At 38.3% G+C, this 21,533-nt stretch overlaps 1 protein-coding gene across 7 annotated transcripts in view; it reads right to left on the reverse strand.

The window, feature by feature from the left end:
• Nucleotides 1–2,877: 2,877 nt before the first annotated feature.
• Nucleotides 2,878–21,533, reverse strand: part of micu3 (mitochondrial calcium uptake family member 3) — a 30,922-nt gene continuing 12,266 nt past the window's right edge. The window contains exons 6-16 of one of the 7 annotated variants that reach the window (XM_022755493.1): nt 20,453–20,535; nt 18,779–18,850; nt 17,434–17,475; nt 15,183–15,278; nt 8,105–8,199; nt 7,804–7,975; nt 7,312–7,320; nt 6,380–6,488; nt 6,075–6,232; nt 5,375–5,439; nt 4,393–4,475 (exon numbers count right to left, since the gene is read on the reverse strand). In XM_022755493.1, the coding sequence (XP_022611214.1) occupies nt 4,469–4,475; nt 5,375–5,439; nt 6,075–6,232; nt 6,380–6,488; nt 7,312–7,320; nt 7,804–7,975; nt 8,105–8,199; nt 15,183–15,278; nt 17,434–17,475; nt 18,779–18,850; nt 20,453–20,535 (908 nt within the window). In that variant the 3' untranslated portion in view covers nt 4,393–4,468. Of the gene's footprint in view, nt 4,476–5,374; nt 5,440–6,074; nt 6,233–6,379; nt 6,489–7,311; nt 7,321–7,803; nt 7,976–8,104; nt 8,200–15,182; nt 15,279–17,433; nt 17,476–18,778; nt 18,851–20,452; nt 20,536–21,533 lie in introns of all 7 variants that reach the window. The other 6 variants (XM_022755494.1, XM_022755491.1, XM_022755490.1 and 3 more) reach the window with 6 other exon arrangements.

Raw genomic sequence — 21,533 nt, forward strand, 5'->3', positions numbered from 1 at the left:
AGCACAAGGCAGGAGTCAATGATGTTGATAAAAGCAGCGGAGCAACTCGAGAATTCATTCAGAGACCATAGGATGGCTGAATCTGCTTTTGCCACTGTTTCAATCACCACAACTGAATAATGTGTGGGGAAAAAAAACACATAAATCATTGTCAATAAAGTAACATCTGCACATGCCCACACAGTCCTGAGTCTGACGAGTCAAGTGAAACACCTGTGTAACAACATGTAGGGAGAGGCTTTCAAACACTTTTTTCACAGAAGACATTCTAACATGTAATATTACAAAGAGTACAAGTGTAATTGATCAAACTAATGATGGCTGATTTACATTTAGCTGCTTTAGTTTAGGTACTTGCTGTTATTGTTAATGCTGGCTCACTTTCACAGTGTCACGACTTACTGTGACACTTGAATAGAATAGAGCCATTGTTAATGTTAGTACAAACACCTGTGTTTATACTATGACTAGTCAAAGAGTCTGCAAGTCTATTATCACACAAATCTGCTGTCATCATCACTCAAATTTGTGATTAATTTTGTTTGAAAACACAGTACCTGTGAATTTAAAGGTTTTTTGTTTGTGTGGCATGTAGTAAGTGGACAGCACAATACAAGACAGTCAGTCTAGGTCACATATAACCTAAGTAGTTGGTTAATTCATATGTTAGATGCGAAATAGATTGACAGTTAGCATAGCTTTGTGTTGCTACATCATAATTCTATGAAAAATAATTCATAGAATTCAATAACTTGCAAGGCTGCTACACACTATTAAAGTGTTGAATTACTATACAGATTATTATCTGTATAATATTTAATAATATAGCCATATTAAATATTTAGTGTAGTGCATTTCTTTCTCTTTTTAATTTCATTCTTATTTTCTGTAATTTTAGAAAAACATACACAACATTACAGTCTGAAGAATGGCACTGCTCATTCTTGTGGTTCGTACCCCCTCAAATAACGTTGACCACCCCCTGACCCACCAAATTTCTAAATGCTTTGAGAATGATGAGTTAAAATAAGAAGTTTCTGTTTTACATCCAATTTCAGATCAGTACAACCCTTTTACAATCACTTTAATATGATTTCTTGCTTATCTTAATTGTTAGTTTTTCCACTATGGACTACAACCACTCTGATCATATTCCCTAATCATTTAGTGTATGAAATGATGTACTGAGAAATGCCCATTGCAGGTTTCCCAGAAACTGGACACAGAATGATTACCATTGTTACATAAAATAATACCAATTATCTGAGTAGATTTTTTTTTTTTTAACTATATCAGTAAACTATTTACTAAGTTTTAAATTGTGCCCTTAGACAAGCATATCTGATGTAATCTATGCTGCTAATGCATATGTGGGTGGATAAACATATTTCAGTTATGTAATATCATATATCATTATTTTTCCACATCAATATACTACCACTCTGATCATATTCCCTCCCTCAATACTCCACAAGGAAGCAAAGAACGGTCATCAATGACAGAGAACTTATGAAGTGAATCATTTTTCTCTATCCGCTTCACGCTCAGAAGGGAATATCGCAACTCATCATCGTGGTTAGCGAGACCAATCACTTTAGAAACACATTTCTCAAGTCAGAAACTATAGAAATGATCCCTGAAAGTATAGTCTTAGTTTGAATGAGGGTGAAAACAGGAAGCCATTCACACGACAACCATTCTCACTCAGGGTTTCCTCCTACCAGTACTAAAACTACCAGTTAATGAATCGTAAAAAAGAAAAAAAAAAAGTGTAACCTTTCCAAAACCTTGTTAACACCACTTTAGTATAAAGCGCTGTTAAAGCTGTTGATTTTATGAGGGAGTTCTGTTCCATCATACCCACAATACTTTGCGAATTGCGTCACATACGTGTATGAGTTTAATAATTTTAATCGTTTTTTTTTAAAAAACTGTACGAGCCAAAACCCTCATCGCTGACCAGATTGTTTGAACAATTCAAAACGAGACAAACAGGTACGACGCTTTAAGTATTGAAAGTATTTAAGTTAGGCTTTACGCTACATCCATGCAAAATACACACTTAGCGGTACGTCGTTTATAATGTTCCTGACTGAAATTTCGCAAAGAAGTGTAGTTCCGTTTACAACTAACGCCAGGCCGCCTCGTTTTGAGGGCTTTCAGTGGCGGTTAGTAATACAAATCAAATCGATATATATTGACAAAATCTACATATTTTGGTCATAACATATACATGAACGAAGTGGTCTATGGTCGCCACATCACGTCGAAAGCCGTCCAACCAGTTTTTTTTAAACACAAGATTTGGTTTTTACCGGTGGTTGGTTTGGTACAACACACGAGGGCAGCATTTCGACAGCTGACAGTTTAACAGGGTAACTAACGAGGCGTGGGTAACTAATGAGGCCAGGTGAGATTGTGCTAACTTTTCCACCTATGTTGTTTGGTACACTGCACACAAACACATATAAACTAAACTAACTACAACGCAAACACTTATGACAATAAATTGAACGACAAGAATGCTACAAGAAAAACACTGCTAACACATTAAAGCTAGTTAGCATTTTGTCCTCCAAATGCATCTCCGTCTTCTTCGTGTCAACTAACTTTATATCACATGACATTCGTGTCAGCATTTGCATACACAACTTACCCATATAGCAGGCGTGGGACTGCAGCACCTTTGTTTTTTCTTGCAGGAATATTTAGTTTTCGTGTAATAATTCAGGAGTCACGCTTCGTCAGGAGTCGACTTCGTCAATTAACAAGTGGTTGTGTAAATGGTTTCGCTGCGCATGCGCAGTAAATAAACGGATTTCGCACGTCTTTCTAAAATAGTTTATTCATGCATGAAAAATCATTCAGCAGGTCCACTGACGTGACAAATACACGATTTATTGCAAACATAATGAGAACAATTAACATTATGTTGAATAACTTGGCACAGGCCCAACATCCCTAACACATCTAGACCCCTTTCTTCATTTCAGCATATTCAAATTATATTTCATATTTCACACCAACACATCCAGAAATCATTCTACAATTAATTAATATATTACAACATTAAAGACTGATTTGAATCACACATAGTAATGATTATTAATTGTATAATTATTGCACGTTTTGTGGTTCTCTTGCTGTTAAAAGCTACACAGTGATGAAATAATTGCTGGAAATCTGTAATTCTATGTGACATTTTTCAGGTGACAAAGGGGATGGACAGAAGGCACCTATATGGAAATCTATGTCATACATGCAACTAACATTCTAAGACACAAAACAATAAGTCAAGACAATAAGGATTCTGTCGGGTAAAATATTGAAATTACATTTAAAAAAATCTTTTTCCTTGGCTTTCATGTTGTAGGTTGTCACTTCCAGGTCAAAAACATCCCAAGTTGTAATATTAGAACAATATATCATTCCTAACTATAGCAATAGTGTTCATATACTCTTGGTGCAATATAACACAAAACTATACTTGCTATTTGAGATTAAACAAAATCAAAAAATAAGAAAGATTGAGGTGATTAAAATCAGCTGAAGACAAAACATTTTCAAAATATGGTCATTTAATTCTGCAATATAATGTTCTGCAGTATGTTACTATATCATTTTATATTGGTGTAATTAATTCTATATGGATAACAGGATCACAATGATATTGATTTTATTATTTAATTGTTGTTGTGCTCTTTCAGTTGTTATAGTTTGTAGTGCAGCAGTTCAGTAAATTATTGTTCCTTAAAAAAGCATATATTATTATAGCTTTGATAAGTAACTGATCACATCAATTATTAAGTAAAAATACCTTTCAGTTTGTAGAATTTGTTGTAAAATGGTACAACTTGCTTTGTTATATGTATATAATATTGTTGTAAAATGACTTTGCATTTTAGGCTGGTCAGAATAAGTGAGATGATTAAAACATGTTTTACAGCTTAATGCAAAAAACAAAGAAAAGAAGATTTACATTTATCCAAGGTAAAAAATAATTATTAGGTGCAGTTCCACTAACTGTTGTGAAGGTGCCATAATTGGAGAATAAAGTTTAATTCTGTTTTGTTTTATAGTACACTGTAAATCATACTTGAATGACTAGTATCAGATCAAGATGACTGGAAAAACAGCAACCCTAAAACAGTCATGTCACTTATCATCAGAATAGAGAGCATCAGTCAGCTGTGTGCAGTCATGCTTTTAGAGTTATTTTCTGCTTTGGAGATCTGCCCTTGAAAACAAACTGTTTCTAACTCGGGCCACTGACTTCAAAGTTAAAGCTCAATCTGATTCATTCCATCATCTGGCTTGTTTTTTTTTAAATCATCTTCCAAATTTTTTTTTCTGCCTTCTGTCGTTGTCCTTGTCTACGACTTCTCCCTGTACCTCCTCCAGAGCTGATGCACTTGTCTTCTGGCCCCAGAGCGAACACAGCTGGAGAAGGAGGTGTAGCGTTGGCCCTTCACCTGGTGAACACAGAGCAAAGGGATGCAAAGTTATGTTGGGAGCAAGAAGTCAGTTCCTTTTAACTGTGATTTACATTATAGCTACAGTGATAACAAGCAACATTTCAGTCACTAGTTAATATCATTTCAGGGGTGCTTTTTCTTTATGTTATCCTGTTTCTGGATGAAAGTGTTGAAGTGAGGGAAAAAAAGTTTTTAAGAGCTCAAAAATAGTGCTAATGTAATTTTGAGCTTTCTCACATTCTGGGTTTCTCCAAAATGAAGACATCCAGGAATCCACTGTTGAAACTCTGTACACCTACTGGTACACTATGTTGAAAAAAGTACAAGCAAGCAAGTACAAGTTACTGTAAATGATGATGTTGATGTTTGTGGCATGTTTCTCTTAAGGGAGTGTATATTCTGAAAGAGACACTCAGGTAAGTGGAAAAGTACTTCCGCTGTAATAATGTGGTTACCACATGACCTAATTCACATTTACCCATGCTGTTGATGCACTGCACTCGAGTCTAGACTAGTATGATTAAATTAGGACAGCTAAGTGAGAGATGCCAGAGAAGTTTGAAGTCATATTGCCCCTTGTATTTTAATATTTCCAGAAGACACTGCAGTTTTATTAGGTTTGAGATTAGTGGCGTTGTCGTACTTTCCTAATATAAGGTAAAAAATCATATGTTACATTTAATGATGGGAATTTAAAGATCATTTAATCAAAGTCAAATAGTTAAAAAAGAGAAATGAGGGAGGAAAGGTGAGGCGTATTAATGTGGCTACTGCTGTTATTACTTTCACATAATCAAACTGTAGAGATTAAGTACAAGAATAAAATAGAAAAGAATTAACTCCATGAACTTAATCTAATCTTTTTTCTGTTGTCATTCTTGGTTGGCAGTGATACTTATCTGCTTGCCAGCTCCCTCTTCAGACAGGACCTAAAAGAGGTAGCACGCGCCACAGCTTTATAGCCCTGAGAGGTCAGTAGATAAACGTCACGACAGAGGAAAACACAGGGAAGGTGCAGGAGAGAGAAAGGAAGGGGGGTGGGGGGTGGGAGTGGAGAGAAAGGTATGGGTGTTGGCAGCACAGATGAGTGTGGCAAAAAGAGAGGAGATTGAGGATGCAAGTATAACAAGGAGAAAGGGAGAGACAGAGAGAGATGGAAAAAGAAAACATTGTTACGAAGCCAAGACTGTGACGCCAAGACAACATCCAGAGAAGACCATACAACAGCTTGTAGCTTTACTATTTTGCAATATTACTGATTTTTCCAGCATTTCAGGCAAATTATAAGCTTGTAACTACCTGACATGTCATGTCATGTTTCACCTCTGTAGAAAATAAGCCTCTAATTTGTAGTGGTGCATGAAAATACACCACTAGAGGGCAGTGTCCCTCCTTTGGAACAACACCATGACATCACTTCATGTAAGTCACTGAAGTTGTTACCAGGTTCTTCCTAAAATCTGTCCCTCTACATGGCACATACATAGATTTGACCCGATGAAATGCTCCATACCTTTTCAATATTGTGCCATTGAAGACATTTTACATCCCTGCATCCCCTAGCATTAATCTCTGTATCTGTCACACACAGTTCCTCACCCTGGCTCCCCTGTGCAGCCGGTCCTTCATGATGCCGATGAACTCCTTATAGGACAGCTGATCGTCGTGATCTACATCAAAAATCTTGAAGATGGTGTGTACAAGGTGACGTGTCAGCTTCAGCCCAGTGGCTACATACACTGCTCTTGCAAACTCATCTGGTAGGAGAGAAAGTAAAGTCATTTTGCAGGTCTGGCCACTTACTGCACACCAAGCTGAAAGGAAAAAACACTACATCTGTGTATGTCAGTGTAAGTAGAGACCCTCAGTGTCTGTAGTACTTGCTCCCTCCGCTCTCTTCCTACCTTGTCCAATGGAGCGAGATGCAAAATTATACATCTGCATGGCAATCGCAAAGTCCTCAAGATTGTTGAGAAACTGGAAGAAGGATCTGAACTCATCAAAGGTGATTCCCTGAAACAACAGAAAAAAAACACATGTGAAGCAATAAAACTCTAACCAGCCCAGAAACTGACTAAAGAGAGACGTGCTGACAAAAATGTTGTTCTCTTGAATATGATAATGACTGTTTCAGAGCAGACTGCCATCCAAAGTCACCTTGACACACGTGCATTATTACATTCCTTGAGGCACATCAGCTCTAAGATCAGAAATTACTAACCAAACTAACCAAAATAAAAAAACAAAATTAAATTAAAAAAACAAACACACTCAGAACCAAGAAATTCCATGAAATAGACCTATTAATGACACAAGAAGTCATTAATGACAGGACTGTGTGAGTGCATGATATGGAAAATTTACCAAACAGCAGTCTTCTTGCAGTGTGTCATGACCCGGAAGTAGCTGCATACAGCAATAAGCTGAAGCCATTCAACATGTAGCTGGCTGTTCAGACAACATGTGATTGTATATTGTAGATGTGACAGTGTAGCTGTGAATGATTTCATATAAAGATATTGTGCTTTCAACAAAATGACTGTGCAAAAGTGCCACATGCTCTTTGCTATGAATCAAGATTATTCTAAACCAATTATATTGACGGCTAGATTAATAAAAAAAAAAAAAATCCATTAATAAAACAAATAAGGTATACATGAACGGATGCAGATTAAGGTAAAATACACATATAAATAAAAAGTAACTAGCCAGCCGTGTATCTTAACCTAGCCATCCTTTATGTGGAGAAACAAAAAGAGGTGGTGACCTAAGAAACAGAAAGAAAGACTGACAGATTGTAACGGCAGGTTTTGTGTTGTACGAGGCAGAGACCAACCTCCTGCTTCTTCCACAGCATGAAAAGGAAAGAAGGGAGGGACAGAAATAGAGTTGGGTTGCATAAGGACTACAGGTCAATGTGTAGATAGAAAGATAGATAGATAGATAGATAGATAGATAGATAGATAGATAGATAGATAGATAGATAGATAGATAGATATTCAAATTCACATGTGGCTGGAAGTGCTGTCAAGTGTGTGTGAGTGTTTGTGTGTAGTCAAGTGAAGCAGTGGAGCGCTGAAGTGTGGAGAGCCACAACAGCCTCAGGCAGAGACTGTGGTGGGAAATTACGGACACTCTAGATGGCTGGAAGGTGGAGGTAACCCATAGAGGAGGAGGAAGAAGTAATTGAACAGATAGATAAAGGGCTAGGAAATGTATCCTGTGTTATCTAAAGAAAAAAAAACAATGAATCTTACTGTTAATTGATTTTCATTTATCACATCAGTGTGCTCTTCCTTCTGTAAAGAACTGCGTGCATGTACTGTACCTTCTCATCAGGTATACACTGGCGGACATTCTCCAGGTAGGCGCTGATGTTCTCCACATTGGTGAAGCGCAGCAGGATTTTGGCAAAGTCTTCTTCACTGATTGTAGTCATTCCTTTAGAGTAGGTCAGAAACTCAATTTCCAACACTTCTGTCTGCAGGTTATCCATAAACCTGAAGAACAGATGAGAAGGGAATGGAGAAGAATTAGATTGTAATCAAAGATTCAGCATGTTTCTGTTTTGTGATTTGGTTATGACTGTTCACAGCACTCATTTTGTGTTATGTGAGTATTTTCAGTACCTGTAGAAGTCATCAAAGGTAAGCTCTGCCTTCCCTTTCTTCCCAAAGAAATGGACCAGAAGGGTGGTGTCGATCGTAACACTCTCATCTGCTCGCTATGAATCATCAGAGAGGGAGGAATCACAGAGAGGATCAATGAGTGATTAATCAATACTCTTAAAGCATTGTGATTGGAGGAGAAGCAGTGGGCGGGATAAGTCCATCATCAATCCAACATGGCGACTGTGGTGCCAGGCTAGCAGGAAGCAGGTTTCTGCGGCACGTGTGCAGAACGTGCACCGGATGAGCAACAACAAACTATCAATCAAATGAATCAGCTCAGACAAACAGTCAGCGGCCATTGCGACATCAACATACCAGTCTAGGCAGCAGCAACCTTTAAGTTCAACCTCTTGAATTGGATAAGTATCAATTTCAGTGAAATGAAGTATGTGCAAAACAGAAATGGGGTAACGAGGTTAAGTGGACAAAGGCTTCTGAATGAAATCAAGTGAAAGGTATCGAGCGAAATTTTCTCCATGCGGCCTAGACTGGCGAGGAGTGTTGCTGCAGCAGCATGAAACACAAACCATTAGACTGGTGAATACACGAGAAGTGCTCAGGTAGCAGCACATAAAGATACGGAGACACAGTGGAAAACAGAGTCATGCCTATAGTCACTGAGCCAGGGATGGAGATCAGCAGGAATGTAGAAAGAAGGACAAAGTGTTTAACAGGAAGAAAGAGAAACGAAGAAAAGAAGATGTTTGGAAGAACAACTAAGGCCCAAACAGACAAATACATAACGCTAAGCTGGCAAACATACACAGACACATTAAAGCCACCACATCCCATGCATTTCTCTGGCAATGCCACATTGACACACCTGAACAGAGCCTCAAATCACAAACAGCAGTAATAAAAAAAAAAAAAAAAACCCCACTTAAGCACAAATGCAGATAATGTGAGCCGATTCCACCTTTTTCCGTCAATCGATGACAATCATGGGTGCAACTCTAAGACTTTTGTGCTGTTTGTTTCTTTATTCTTTACTATGTGCTTACATATCCTTTTATCTTCCCTGCAGTCTTTCCGATTACGTGTTCACTCAATTATCCTGGTCATTTGAAACCCATTCAACAGGCTTTGTCCTGTTTATACTAGTTGCTCACGCTATAATCTGTTGACACAGGGTGACATGGGTACTTTTTATGAGCCTTTGAGTTTAAGTGTGTATTTCACTATTTGCCTGTGTTCATGCTCGCTAACATGTCTATCTCAGAAAAAAGGTGTCAGCCAGCACCAGGGCAGAAAGAGAGGACGTTTAAAGGTCATCATTTTTCTCTCTCCCTGCCATGCCCCACCCACCCCACACCCTCCCACCCCGTCAAATCCTTGGCCATGCTGAGGAATATGCAGACATCAGATTGGGAGAAATCTCATGTCTTTCTAAGGGGGAAGAGCGTTTATGCCATTTCCATCAGCATCATCATAATTTTCATCATTGCCACGATGCCATTCGTGGTTCTACCTCAAGAGTAAAATCCTAAAATCCGATGTGGGACAAGAAGAAAATGTCAAACAAGATAACAAGTTTTACAAAAGGAAAAAAAAAGAAAAAGTGTGTTCAAGTCAAGACGTTGCAGTTTTTGTTATACTTGTTTGGTGTAACACACTGTCATTTCTATCAGAAATGAGCAAATGAATATGAAAGAGCTGCAGGGATAATAATTGAGAGAAAACTTTGTATGTTGATCTGAATGAGATGTAAGCATTGTGTAAGGTTCAAGTTACGTTACAAAGATACTGTAAGTTACAATCTTGTGGGACTTTCTTTATTATAATGGAGGAAAAGATATCAAAAGATAATGGCTACATTAAGATGTCAAAACCTGATCAATCAGTGGTGATATTTATCTTCACAGATTATTGAATTTGAATATTTTTTAGATAGAACTTGTTGAACATACTTTCCCCAGTTGGGAACCACTGGGACAGATGATCAGTCAACTAAAAACTCCACTGGCAAAAGTCCCTGTGTAAGCATTCAAGGCAGTTAGCCAAATCAGATTATGGATCTCAGTTTTGGGTACTTGCATGAGCATTAGTAATATTCTCTACAGTGAGATGTAGGAGATTATGGCACTAACCAAATGCCGAATAAAATTCCCTCTAGTAGACCTTGCTGTAATGGATGCGGTTTGGTAACTCACAAGATAAAAATATTTATATTATATTAAAAGTAAACCCTGTTGTCTGACGATCAACATCAGTATGACTCCCAACGTTCTGTCTGTTTCTGATTCACTTTGCGGTCTGGTCTTTCAGTCTTTGATTAGGGATGGAAGGAAGATTTCCTTCATACAAACACAGACAAACTGAAACAATTACACACTTATCATTTCAGTGTCTTGTTTTTCTTTGTCTCACTTATTTGAGGGTCTTTTAATTAAGTCTCTGATTATGGCCAAACAGGACAAAACGGTTTTTATTTCTTTGTCCTTTAAATGACTCATAACTTATGCCTTTATGACACATGAGCTGTTGTAGACAGCAGCCAGGTGGTGTGTCTTTGCCTCTCTTGCCTCCTATTTGGATTTCCCTCTGGTTTTCCCAGTCTGTCTAAAACTGTTTATCTTCAAACAAGAAAATCATTTTTGTTTATCTTTGATAAAATGTGTACATGCAATTAAGAGATTCTCAATGAATCTGATCGCTTGACTTATCGGTTGTTCCAGGAAGTTTAATGCTTTCTGCTAATTATAATTCCTATTGGAATTACTATGGGATTGGTCCACATGTAAAAAAAAAATATATATATATATATATATACTGAATGAAAAAACACTTGGTAGAGGTGATGCATTAATTGACTTTTTACTTTTTTGTCAGTAGCAGAACAAGCTGTAAATCTGACAATGACATATTTTTACCTTATAAAGTTGTTCTAGTGAATGTGTTAACATACTGCACATCTGGAGTTACTGTATGTTTCTGGCCTCCAGGCAAATCTAAGTCCAATATTCACAATATTCAGTCACAATATTAAAAAATGTTTTAGCTCTGCTTTGGTCTCCATCAACACCTGGGGTGTATATTTGGCTCTTTAGCTGCTAAATGCTTCATGTTCTCCAGCTACAGCTGCTGGAAAAATGGTTGATGAGATCAAAACAGTAAAGATGAGAATTGTAAAAAAAAACAAAACAATGAGCTGAATGATGCTAAAATACTTTGTTGACCTGAGGGAAATCCATTGTTAATATAAAAAATATTGATTAGTGAAGCTTTAATGATTAATCATTTCATAATGAATGCAAGTAATAAGATACTGTATCTATTATATCCTTATTAGACTGGCATCTGACAACTGCTTGACATTGGTTGTTGTACAGCACTCTAACATGATGTTAGACTTATTAGAGCTAGACATTGTTATCAAAACATCAGTTAGTTATTTTCATTAGGATGTCTAACCAGAGGAAAGCTCTGGTGGTGCTGCTGCACACTTTAAAATGCCGGTGCAAATTTAACTTTTTTCTACTTTAGCTCCCTAAGCTAACTGATAGTGAAGCTCTCAGAGTTTAAGCAGGTTCAGTAAAAAATATTGGTATTAATATTGGCCTTTCAAGAGCCCACATCAGTGTTACCGTGGTTAGACGTGATGCCAAACTGATCATAACAAGCTTATCGTTCCTGGAAGTGTGGTAGCACAGGTGTGAGCTCATCACCCCCATGAAGACGTGATGGTTACCACGCCCACAAGGCACGAGCCAACAGCTGGTGTACGCATTTGTCCATCTACGTGTATGTGTGTGTGTGTGTGTGTGTGTGTGTGTGTGTGAGAGCTTCAACAGACTTTGATCACAAAGTCAAAGATAAAAACAGTCATTACTGATGTAAACACTGAACAGTCTTCCTCATCCTCTGTATCTGTGAGTAATACCTCGGAGGAAGAGCTCATTGCTGATCTTTAGTCTAGTCAGTCAGTTTTTCAGTCAGTCCCACCTTCCAGGGTAAAAACAGCTCACCTTCCTTTCCCTTCCCATGGTCTTCTTTCTCCCTGCACCTCCCTCCTATCTTTATCTCCCACCTTCTCTCTCTCTGTTTCTTTTTTTCCCCCTCTCTTATCACTTCTTTCCCCTCTCACCCTGCCCCTGATCTGATTACTCTGATTTCCTTTCTCCTCATACAACACGTCAGTACCCTCTTCACTTGACAAACATAGAGGTGATTTGCTCTTTCATTCCCTCCCTCCCTCCCTCCTGCTCTGCCTGTCAGTCAGTCCCTCCCTCTCCAGACAAAAGCAAAGAGGTATAATGGTGACTAATCTGTTGAGTAAACACATCTTTCTCTAAATACAACCTTCTTCTTTCTTTTCCCCTAAATGTGCTTCCCAAACCTCTTTTCTCCCCACCCACTTTGTTCGTGAACATTTGTTCTCCCTGCTGACCTGTGTCATCTTCTTTGGGCCTCTCTCACCTGTTTGTTGTCTCTGATTTTATCTCTTCCTTGTTTTTTTGTTTTTTACCCTGAGGTTTTCTACTTATGTGATTAAGACAGATTTACTTGCAGATTTGTTACAATTCCAGGGTTTTATTTCTCTTTAATTTATACCCTATCCTTCTATTGTCTCACTTTTTTTTAGTCAATATACTTAATTTTATGTATTTTGTATTTTAATCCCTAACACTTTCAATGTCCCTGTTTTTCTTCCTTTTACCCCCCCCCCCCCGTCTGATTCGTCCGTTCTGTCCGTCTGACATCCCGGCAGATGAAAGGCTGCTCAGTGTAAACACAAGGTCAGCCCCATTACACTCCACTGTCATTACCTCCACCTCAGCTTCCGCTGCCACCTCAGTGCACAGCCTGTCATTAGGCAGCTAGCCTGCTAGCGCTGCGTTAGCTGTTATTAATCATTACCACCACCTTCGCCTTGTGTTAGACATATAAGAGACGCAATTTGAGTTGCACATGAACAAGCCAATGAAAAGGTTAAATGACTGGGAATTTTCTATGAAGCATAAATTGCCAAAATGTGAGAGTTTGCTAAATGTTTTGATTTTAGTCCTGTTTGTTTTTAACAGAATTTTGGACATGATGGCTCAAGGGACTGAAATGTTTGTTGATTGCTTGGTCAGTCCACCACTTTGCTCCCAGCTGAAACCTCTTAACAATTATTAGATGAATTGCCATCAAATTTTAGAGATATTCATGGTCGGCAGAGAATGAATCCTATTGACTTTTCCTCTAGCACCTCCACAAGGCTGACATTTTTTGTTTTTTAGTCATATGTCTAGGCACTTACTGGATGGCTAGCCATGTCAGACATTTATAATTTCAACAGGATAAACTGTAAAAACTTTGGTGACTCCATACAGGTAGTGTCGGCATTAGGTGGAAATTTAAATTTGTCCGATACGTTGGTTTATCACTGAATTCTTACAAAACTAATAACATTCCCATCAGGCTCAACTGTGCTCTGTGTTTAGTGCTGATTAGCAAATGTTAGCATGCTAGCACACTAATCTAAGCTGGTGAACATGGTAAACATTAGACCTGCTAAACAAAAGCATGTTAGTATTGTCATTGTGAGTATGTTAGTATGCTTACGTTAGCATTTAGCGCCAAAGCACTGCTACGCCTACACACAGCCTCACAGAGCTACTAGCATGGCTGTAGACTCTTATTTTTGTTTTCCATTTAATTCTGTCCTAATTACTTGAATGTGTGATAAACAACATTTAAGATGTCTAATCTTTGACGTAGAAGCTTTTGAGGGTTGATTTAAGGTATCAATAGCCTGCAGGCCTCATTTAGCTCAGGTCACCAGTTGGTGTGGATTGCTCAAGTCAGTGATGAGTAATACATTTTTTCTCTAAATATATACAATTTTGTAATTCAAAGTAAGCAACTTAGTCACATAAAAGCAAATTAGTCATAATATGTGATTCAGTGTAAGTGTGCGGTGTTATAATGATCAGGGTTTTTGTATGTGCTCTGCCATCAGCCTTCTTATGATTGTATACCAGTGTCATCACATGTTGTGGAGTAAACTGAGAATGATCTAACACCAAAGCTACAACACTAGCCACAACACGGCACAGATAGTAAGGCACAGATACACATACAAAAGCAGAACGAAGAGGTCAAATGACAGGAGGCAGGTGAGAAACAGAACAGGTCATTAGAATGTGGAGATTAAAATATCTATCATGTGACTAACATCAATGGATTAATACAGTCACACCAGTACACCACACCAAATCAAAAGGTATAAGAACAAATATAAAGATAAATTGTCTTGCTATATTTGTTCATCAGTGAGTGACTGACACAATGAAATGGGTTTGAATGGAAAGAAACTTTTCAGACGAAGCTCAGATTATTATCCCATGCAAATTTATCAAATCAAGTCATGAGTGATTTACCCATAAAATTTCTCTCAGCATTAGAAAAGAGATCGATGTGATGGACATTATTATGTTTAAAACAAGGGAGTATTTTAGAGCTCATCTAAGCAGAATTTATTTCATATGGGAAAAAGAGAATGGATTGATTGTAGTTTCTACACTCTACTGAGAGATAGTAAGGAATCTAAACTAATGTGGAAAGGGACTGGTACAAAGCAGAATGAGGTGGGACAAAAAAAAGAGGGGTGCTGGGAAAGATTGGCAGGTATATCTGAACTAACATTTAGGAAAGAAAGAAAGCAAGAAAGATGACAGGTATCAGTATCAAGCCAAACCAGAATGAGTTAGAATGAGAATAGAGTCCCAACACAGTTCTCTTTTAGCCATGAATATTTTTGAAATACAAAATTTTGGTCACATATGAACACTGAGGCATGACTCGGCTTAACTGCTCCAAAAGTCACAGATTAAAACCTTCAATGCTCACATGTCAAGTAAAGCTTTTATTTTGTAATTATTTTATTTTGTAACACTACTGGTGTTATTCTGGCCAAGCTTGATGCAGCTACATTACTTTGAATCTACGGGGAGAGTTAGAGGATCTGCATTAACTAGTGGGAGCTGAAGAGGAAGAGTGAAGGATGAAGAATGAAGGGATAACGGGACAGAGGACAGTTGGGTCTATGTACCTCCGCCAGGTCAGAAAAGAGGACTTGACTGGCACTTCGCCTCAGAACGTCCCAGTAACTCCGCGCCACAAACTCGTGACTGTCTTTTTTTAGCACCTGTAGGAGCGGTCAAGCAGGGCCAGGGTCAGTTCACCTCCAACTAAACCACTTCAGGAAGTAAACTCAAGCCTCCAGTATTCCCTGTTCTTATTACACATAAACAGATTCAGGAAGTTGATTTCTTGAATTCTTTTTTGAAAAAAATCAAACTTATTTTAAAAAACAAACATAAACATGCATTCAACAGTGAATAAGCCAAGAACGGCAGAACAAATAGTGAACAATCCATTAAACTGTAATGTACAACTGGGGGGAAAGACATATAAAGCTAAAATGCTTGAAATTTGTGTTCAAATTGCAGTGTAGAAATTGCAGTACTATGCATTTGCAATATTTGATTCAAAAGTGATTTTACTCTATTCCCTGTAGCAAATAGCAAACATAAAACACATGTTGAACAGGGGCATAGATGGAGGGAGGAAGGGTCAGATTATACACAAAACTTGCTTTCTACATGACAAATAAAGCAAAGGACATTAATGAGAGAAAAATAAATTATTTAATACTCTCCAGTGGCACTGTTTAGCATAACGATTATTGATGAGAGCTCTGCTGTAAGGCTACTATATTCAAATCACTGAAGTTACCATTTCATTACTTTGCCTTTGTGCTGAGTCAGCAACGACCACAAGCAAAATCTGAATAAAATTTGAATAAAAATCGCTGATCTCTGAAGCATATTCACAATTCTTACACGCAAAAAAAGGTTTTCTTCTATTCAGCCTATGATATTCATCTAGCTTGATGCATTGCTCCCTGATGTGCCAAATAGAAATATATTTAAAAAAAAAGGAAGCTGGCCAAACCACGTTGCTGAGCTCCTGACCACCCACCTCGTCCTCCTTCTCTCCAGGGAGAAGCAGCAGCAGCCATTTTAACATGACCCTGCACTGCTCTTAACTTCACAGTGACAATGCAGCTATCCATCACAGCACTGACAGGACAGGGAGGGTCCTGTGTGTGTGTGTGTGTGTGTGTGTGTGTGTGTGTGTGTGTGTGTGTGTGTGTGTGTGTGTGTGTGTGTGTGTGTGTGAGAGAGGGATTGTATCTCAAGTGAAAATGAGGAACAAATAGGACGATTAAAAGTGTCCAAAGCTCACCCATTCCATTATTTCTGTGCTGATTTTAGTTGTTTCTAGCCTTATACGTGATCAGTAAGTGATCAACAGAATGTGTAATAGGTTTTCCTTTAATAGGAATTTAGGAAAGTCTTTGTATTATATGTAGGAGAATAAATTCTTCTTTCAATTTATTTTCCTTTTCAGTAACCCATTTGATTTTGGACTTCATACCTTTCCCAAATAGCCAATAAAAAGCAACTCCATGTCTGTAGCCAAGACCTCCTTCAATAAAAATCTCCTCTCTCTCTTTGTACTAACCAACCCTGTGCCCTCCCGCCGACCCCCCCCCGCAGCAGGAACACACACACTGCCAAACAAACAGTGAGTAATCTAAAACGGTCTAAAATGAACAGTCTGATTGTGTTTGAAGCTTTAGAGTGTCTCTGCTCATTCTAAATCACATCACTCTCTTTTTGTAAGAGTACATCTCCCCCGACCCCTTAAATCTATTACTCCTTTTCTGCCATCCCTCTCTCCATTCATCCCACCCAGCCATCATCCCTCGATCAATCACTGATCAGCTGACCTGACAGATGGACACCCTGCCTTAAATCTCTCTCTATTGCTCTCTGTCTCTCTTCCCATTCATCCGTCAATCCTTTCAATGAGCCTATGAGTACATTTTACTGACAACAGAGGATCACGGTGGACTGGGTCAGGGCTAAGGCTTTTTCAAAGACCAGGTCAGGGCACAAAAGTGTGTAACAGTCCTGTAAGCATCCCTGAGTAATGGTCATTTATACCTACAAAAGCTACTAGAGTATTCAGGAAAAAAAATCTCAATTACTTGAATCAAGGTAAATCTGACTTTATCAGCCAGATGCGCAACTGACTGGATTATAAAATTTCCCCATGGCGGTCTTATTGTTAAAATTGTCAAGTATTCTGCCTTTTCCTTTCACATGAAAACATGTAGCTAGTAGCAAACCCAACGGGCGGAAACACCTATCTCTTCACCCCTCCATCCATTTCTTTAACATCTAAAGAAGAAGTAGAAAGGAGACTAAGGGGTTATGGTTTTGGATACATACGCTGTTCATTGGTGCAACCTGATATCCATACAGCTGCATACTCTAACACACAGAGAGAGACATGAGGAAGAGAAAAGAGGAGGACAGAGCATGCAGTCAGAGAGGAGGGAGGAGGAGAGAGGAGGAGAGAAGGCAAAAGACATGTTAGTACATGCAAGGAAAGAGGCTGCGGATACACTCTGCAGAAGGATGTGTCATTTTCAACACATCTATGATTACATTTCAGAACAACACACACTCTGAATTACAACACTGTAATGCACTTCCCAGAGATTGTTGTCAAGCTGTGTGTGGGGCGGACACTGTAACTTTGTCCCCCTTCTTTTCAGTCTCTTCCACTGTGGTGGCTATCACTGGTCAGGATACCTTATTTATTTCAGATTAACTGTAAAGCTTACATATATATTCCTGTATATGACTTGGTCAGATCAGCTACTGTAGAAACTGTATCACTGCACTATAATAATCAAGTTATGAGTTTAAGGTAGTCGGTGTCTTTTAGCTAGAAGAACAGTTTGAGCTGTTACCTTCAGAAAGGCTGCAAAGCATCTAAGAACAAAAACTATTTATTAATTACTTTTATTAATAACAGTTACAATAACAAAACCCATATTGGAAACTTGCAGTGTAGTAAGAGCAAAGTGGCCAGTGCAGTTCCTAAATGTCAATACCAGTTGTGCTGAGAAAGACACATTTTTTTCTGAGAGTGTATCCGATATAACAAGTACACAGTAGGGATAACTGTCACGGTAAAAACAGAGGAGATACCACATTGAGAAAAACTATTTCCATGAGGCAGCATGCAATTAAACATGGTTACGTGAAGGGTTTAGCTAAGTCTAATATCTGCTTCAATACAGATGATAACTTGGATGATGATGATGTGTCATTTTCAATACATCCACGTGTACAGTTTGACACAGCACTCAGCTTCCCCTTTAGCAACCTTAAAGAGGTGGCACACAAGAGGTACTGTGCCACATTATATTCATGGGTGTATTAAAATGCCAAAAGCTTTTTAAATGCCTTTAAAGTAATGTTTCCTTTTAACTGATATATTAACCTCAATAAAGAACATTTTGGATTTTCACAGTTCAGGTTTACCACACTGATGATAGCAGCATTACTGACGTCCATGTCCATACAGACTTACAATCCACTGTCATTTCACGGTGGGTAGCACTAAGGGTAATTAGCGAAAGAATTGAATTTTACATTCAAATGTTTCCATCCTCACACACACGCACGCACGCACGCACGCACGCACGCACGCACGCACGCACGCACGCACGCACGCACGCACGCACACACACAGAGTCCCATCCCGTGTTACCAACTTTCTTACCAACTGTGCTGACTTTTCAGCATCACCTTTCCTCCCTTTCTTCTCATTTTTCTTGCGGAAGATCTCCTGAAGCTGTAATGAGAGAAACAATCAGGATCTCACTGACGACTCAAAGTCAGATCTAAAGGCCTGTTTGAAGCTTAAACGCTCATATGTGCAAACATTCACTTGAGTTCACAAGGTCATTCACTCGTTCAGGCTGGTCTACAATGTGATCTCAGCACTGGGCTTCTGACAGGATGACTAAGAGAGTGTTGGTTTTCTAGTTTGGCTTTGGAAGTGACTTATGTTCAAAGATATTAAAGGATAAATCAATGCTGAATCACATACATCAGGAAACTGCAGCTGCACAGCAGTCGGTCTCAGGCATGTAAGTGGTCACTGATTTGTATTTCACAGCCAAGTATCAACTGCAGCTTTTACATTTTATGCACTTAACATTTTTTTTATTATTTTTATTATTCTATTATTAATTTGAATTAACAATGAAAATTGTTACCTACAGCACAAAAACACTGGCAAATTAATTAGAAAGGGATATATCTCCAAGAACATTTTTGGGGGGTGTGATCACAACAGACAACCATTATGTGTTCATTTGGGGTTTATTCAAGTAAAATATTCAGTTCCTAACTTTTTTTCCAACATGTAAATTGAAGACTAGAAGAAAAATCAGAGCCTACTGCTGAACTCTCAATGTGGGAATTCATTTTTGTTCCCACACCTGTCTGCTCCCACAGGATTTTCCACCATTACCACCCACTCCCGCTGATGCACCATCCCACTCCCACCAGCCTCCACAGAGATCCTGATCACTTCCTTCCTGCAGCAGTGTTTTTGATTGAAAATCTGTCTGTCCCCTCCCGCAGGGCAAATAAGGCACATGTAGCTCTCCATGTAGGTTTACAATCTAAAGGAGTACTCAGCTGTTTAATATAATAAGCCGCCTTTAGAAGATCTGAACTAAAAAAATCTGTGTTTTTAAATGCTTTAAATTTGAAATACCTGTTTGCTACAGCTTAAGGTAGAAAGGTAGATAAAGAAATTGATTCTATCTCTGTTTCCCCTTCGTTCCTGTCATTTCCAATTGAAACATCAGAGAAAATCATTAGTGTTAAATTTAGACTCGAGAAAGCGTTTTTTAACATTACTATTAAACGACTAACTATATGACAAGACAGAAAAGAGAGAGGAAAAATGGACAAACTTGCCAGAGAGATAAACTCAACTGACACAAAGTCTTATTTGGTATCATATTAGTTGTCAGCTGTTAACTGGGGGGGTGATGCATTTAGATATATAGTTAAGGGCAATAATAACAACCCCTCATGTTGCAAATTTTAAATGTGTTCCTGTGCTAAACCTGAGACAGTGATGGTGACCCCACATATCAAATACATACAACTGTGTCTGATGTAAATGTAAATGTGTGTTGAGTCCTGCAGGATCTTACATCTAAAAACTGTGTTTTTCACCGAGAAACAATTGCAATTTTTAAGGAGAATCATAGATCTACATTCTATAAACACTCATATTCACTTAAAACTGATTGCCTGTATAATTAAAACTAAAAAAAAAAACAATTCTTTGTTGTGATTGGAGTAAAAAGTGATGTGAATATTAACATATAAATTCTGCCGAGGATGGATTTTCTCTCAGTTATCAGCGACTCACCACCATGAACTCCCTCTTGTCCACCATCTGGTTGCCGTCTGCATCAAACATATTGAAAGCAATCTTAAAGCCAGCATGGGGCTCTAGAGAACGGAGAGCAGAGCACATAGAGTGAGTTTGTGCATGTGTGTGTGTGTTAAAGGCAATTTTAAATCCAGAAATAGCATGGGAAGAAGAAACATATAGGACAGACAGGAGGGAGATAAATCTACAGTAGATGGACTGTGAGCTCAAACATTAACATTTGGATTTTTTTTTATACCACTTGAAACTGGTCATGCGTTTACTTAAAGTTAGTTTCCTTTATCTTCCCCTTTGAATATTAAATCAACAATTAAACTGTTCAGACAGCACTAATACAAACCCTCACTAGTTTCCTGATTAATGTGGTCATGATTAATGGCTGCCCTCTCATTTAATGTGGACACATACTGAGCTAAAACTCTTACTGTCTCTCGTAGAAAATTTTCCTGTAATTCTAATTTTTAATCACTTAAAAAATATATAGACAGTTTGGTTTCCAGGTCATTTATATCATTTACAGAAGAGAAACACACTTTGATTCCTAATATTGAGAGGAAGAAGTACAGATATATGTAATGCAGTAAATTGCTGTTCTCAAAGAGGAATAAGAAAAATACATTAACTTGATAAGTGCGCAATGAGTGGAGCAGTTTTTTGCCTATATTTAACTTTTGAAAGGTTACAAATAGAGCTTCTGAATAGTTCTTTTTTCTCTGTGTCTCTTTTTAATTTGTGTCTTACCCCAAGGGGACGGGGAAAACCACCAGATTTGTGTCATGGTTGTGTCCTGTTAGGTTCTGGGTGGTGTGACTTTGTTCTCTCAAAATAAGAATAGCATACTGCTGGGGGAAAATGGAAGATGAGGTTCAGTGAAAGGAGGATATGTACAGAGACCGAAGCGACTCACTTGTCAGGATGCAGAGCAGGAACAGGTACTCTGTGTATGAGATGATGCCTGGTAATGAGACCAAGACAGAGAGAGTTAAAGAAAAGGTCACATTCAACACACACACACAATGTTTACAGATGTTCAAAGACCATGGGCCTCCTGACACAC

The sequence above is a fragment of the Seriola dumerili genome, unplaced genomic scaffold, assembly GCF_002260705.1.
Source record: "Seriola dumerili isolate Sdu_G_001 unplaced genomic scaffold, Sdu_1.0 BDQW01000230.1, whole genome shotgun sequence".
Classification (NCBI taxonomy): Eukaryota; Metazoa; Chordata; class Actinopteri; order Carangiformes; family Carangidae; genus Seriola; species Seriola dumerili.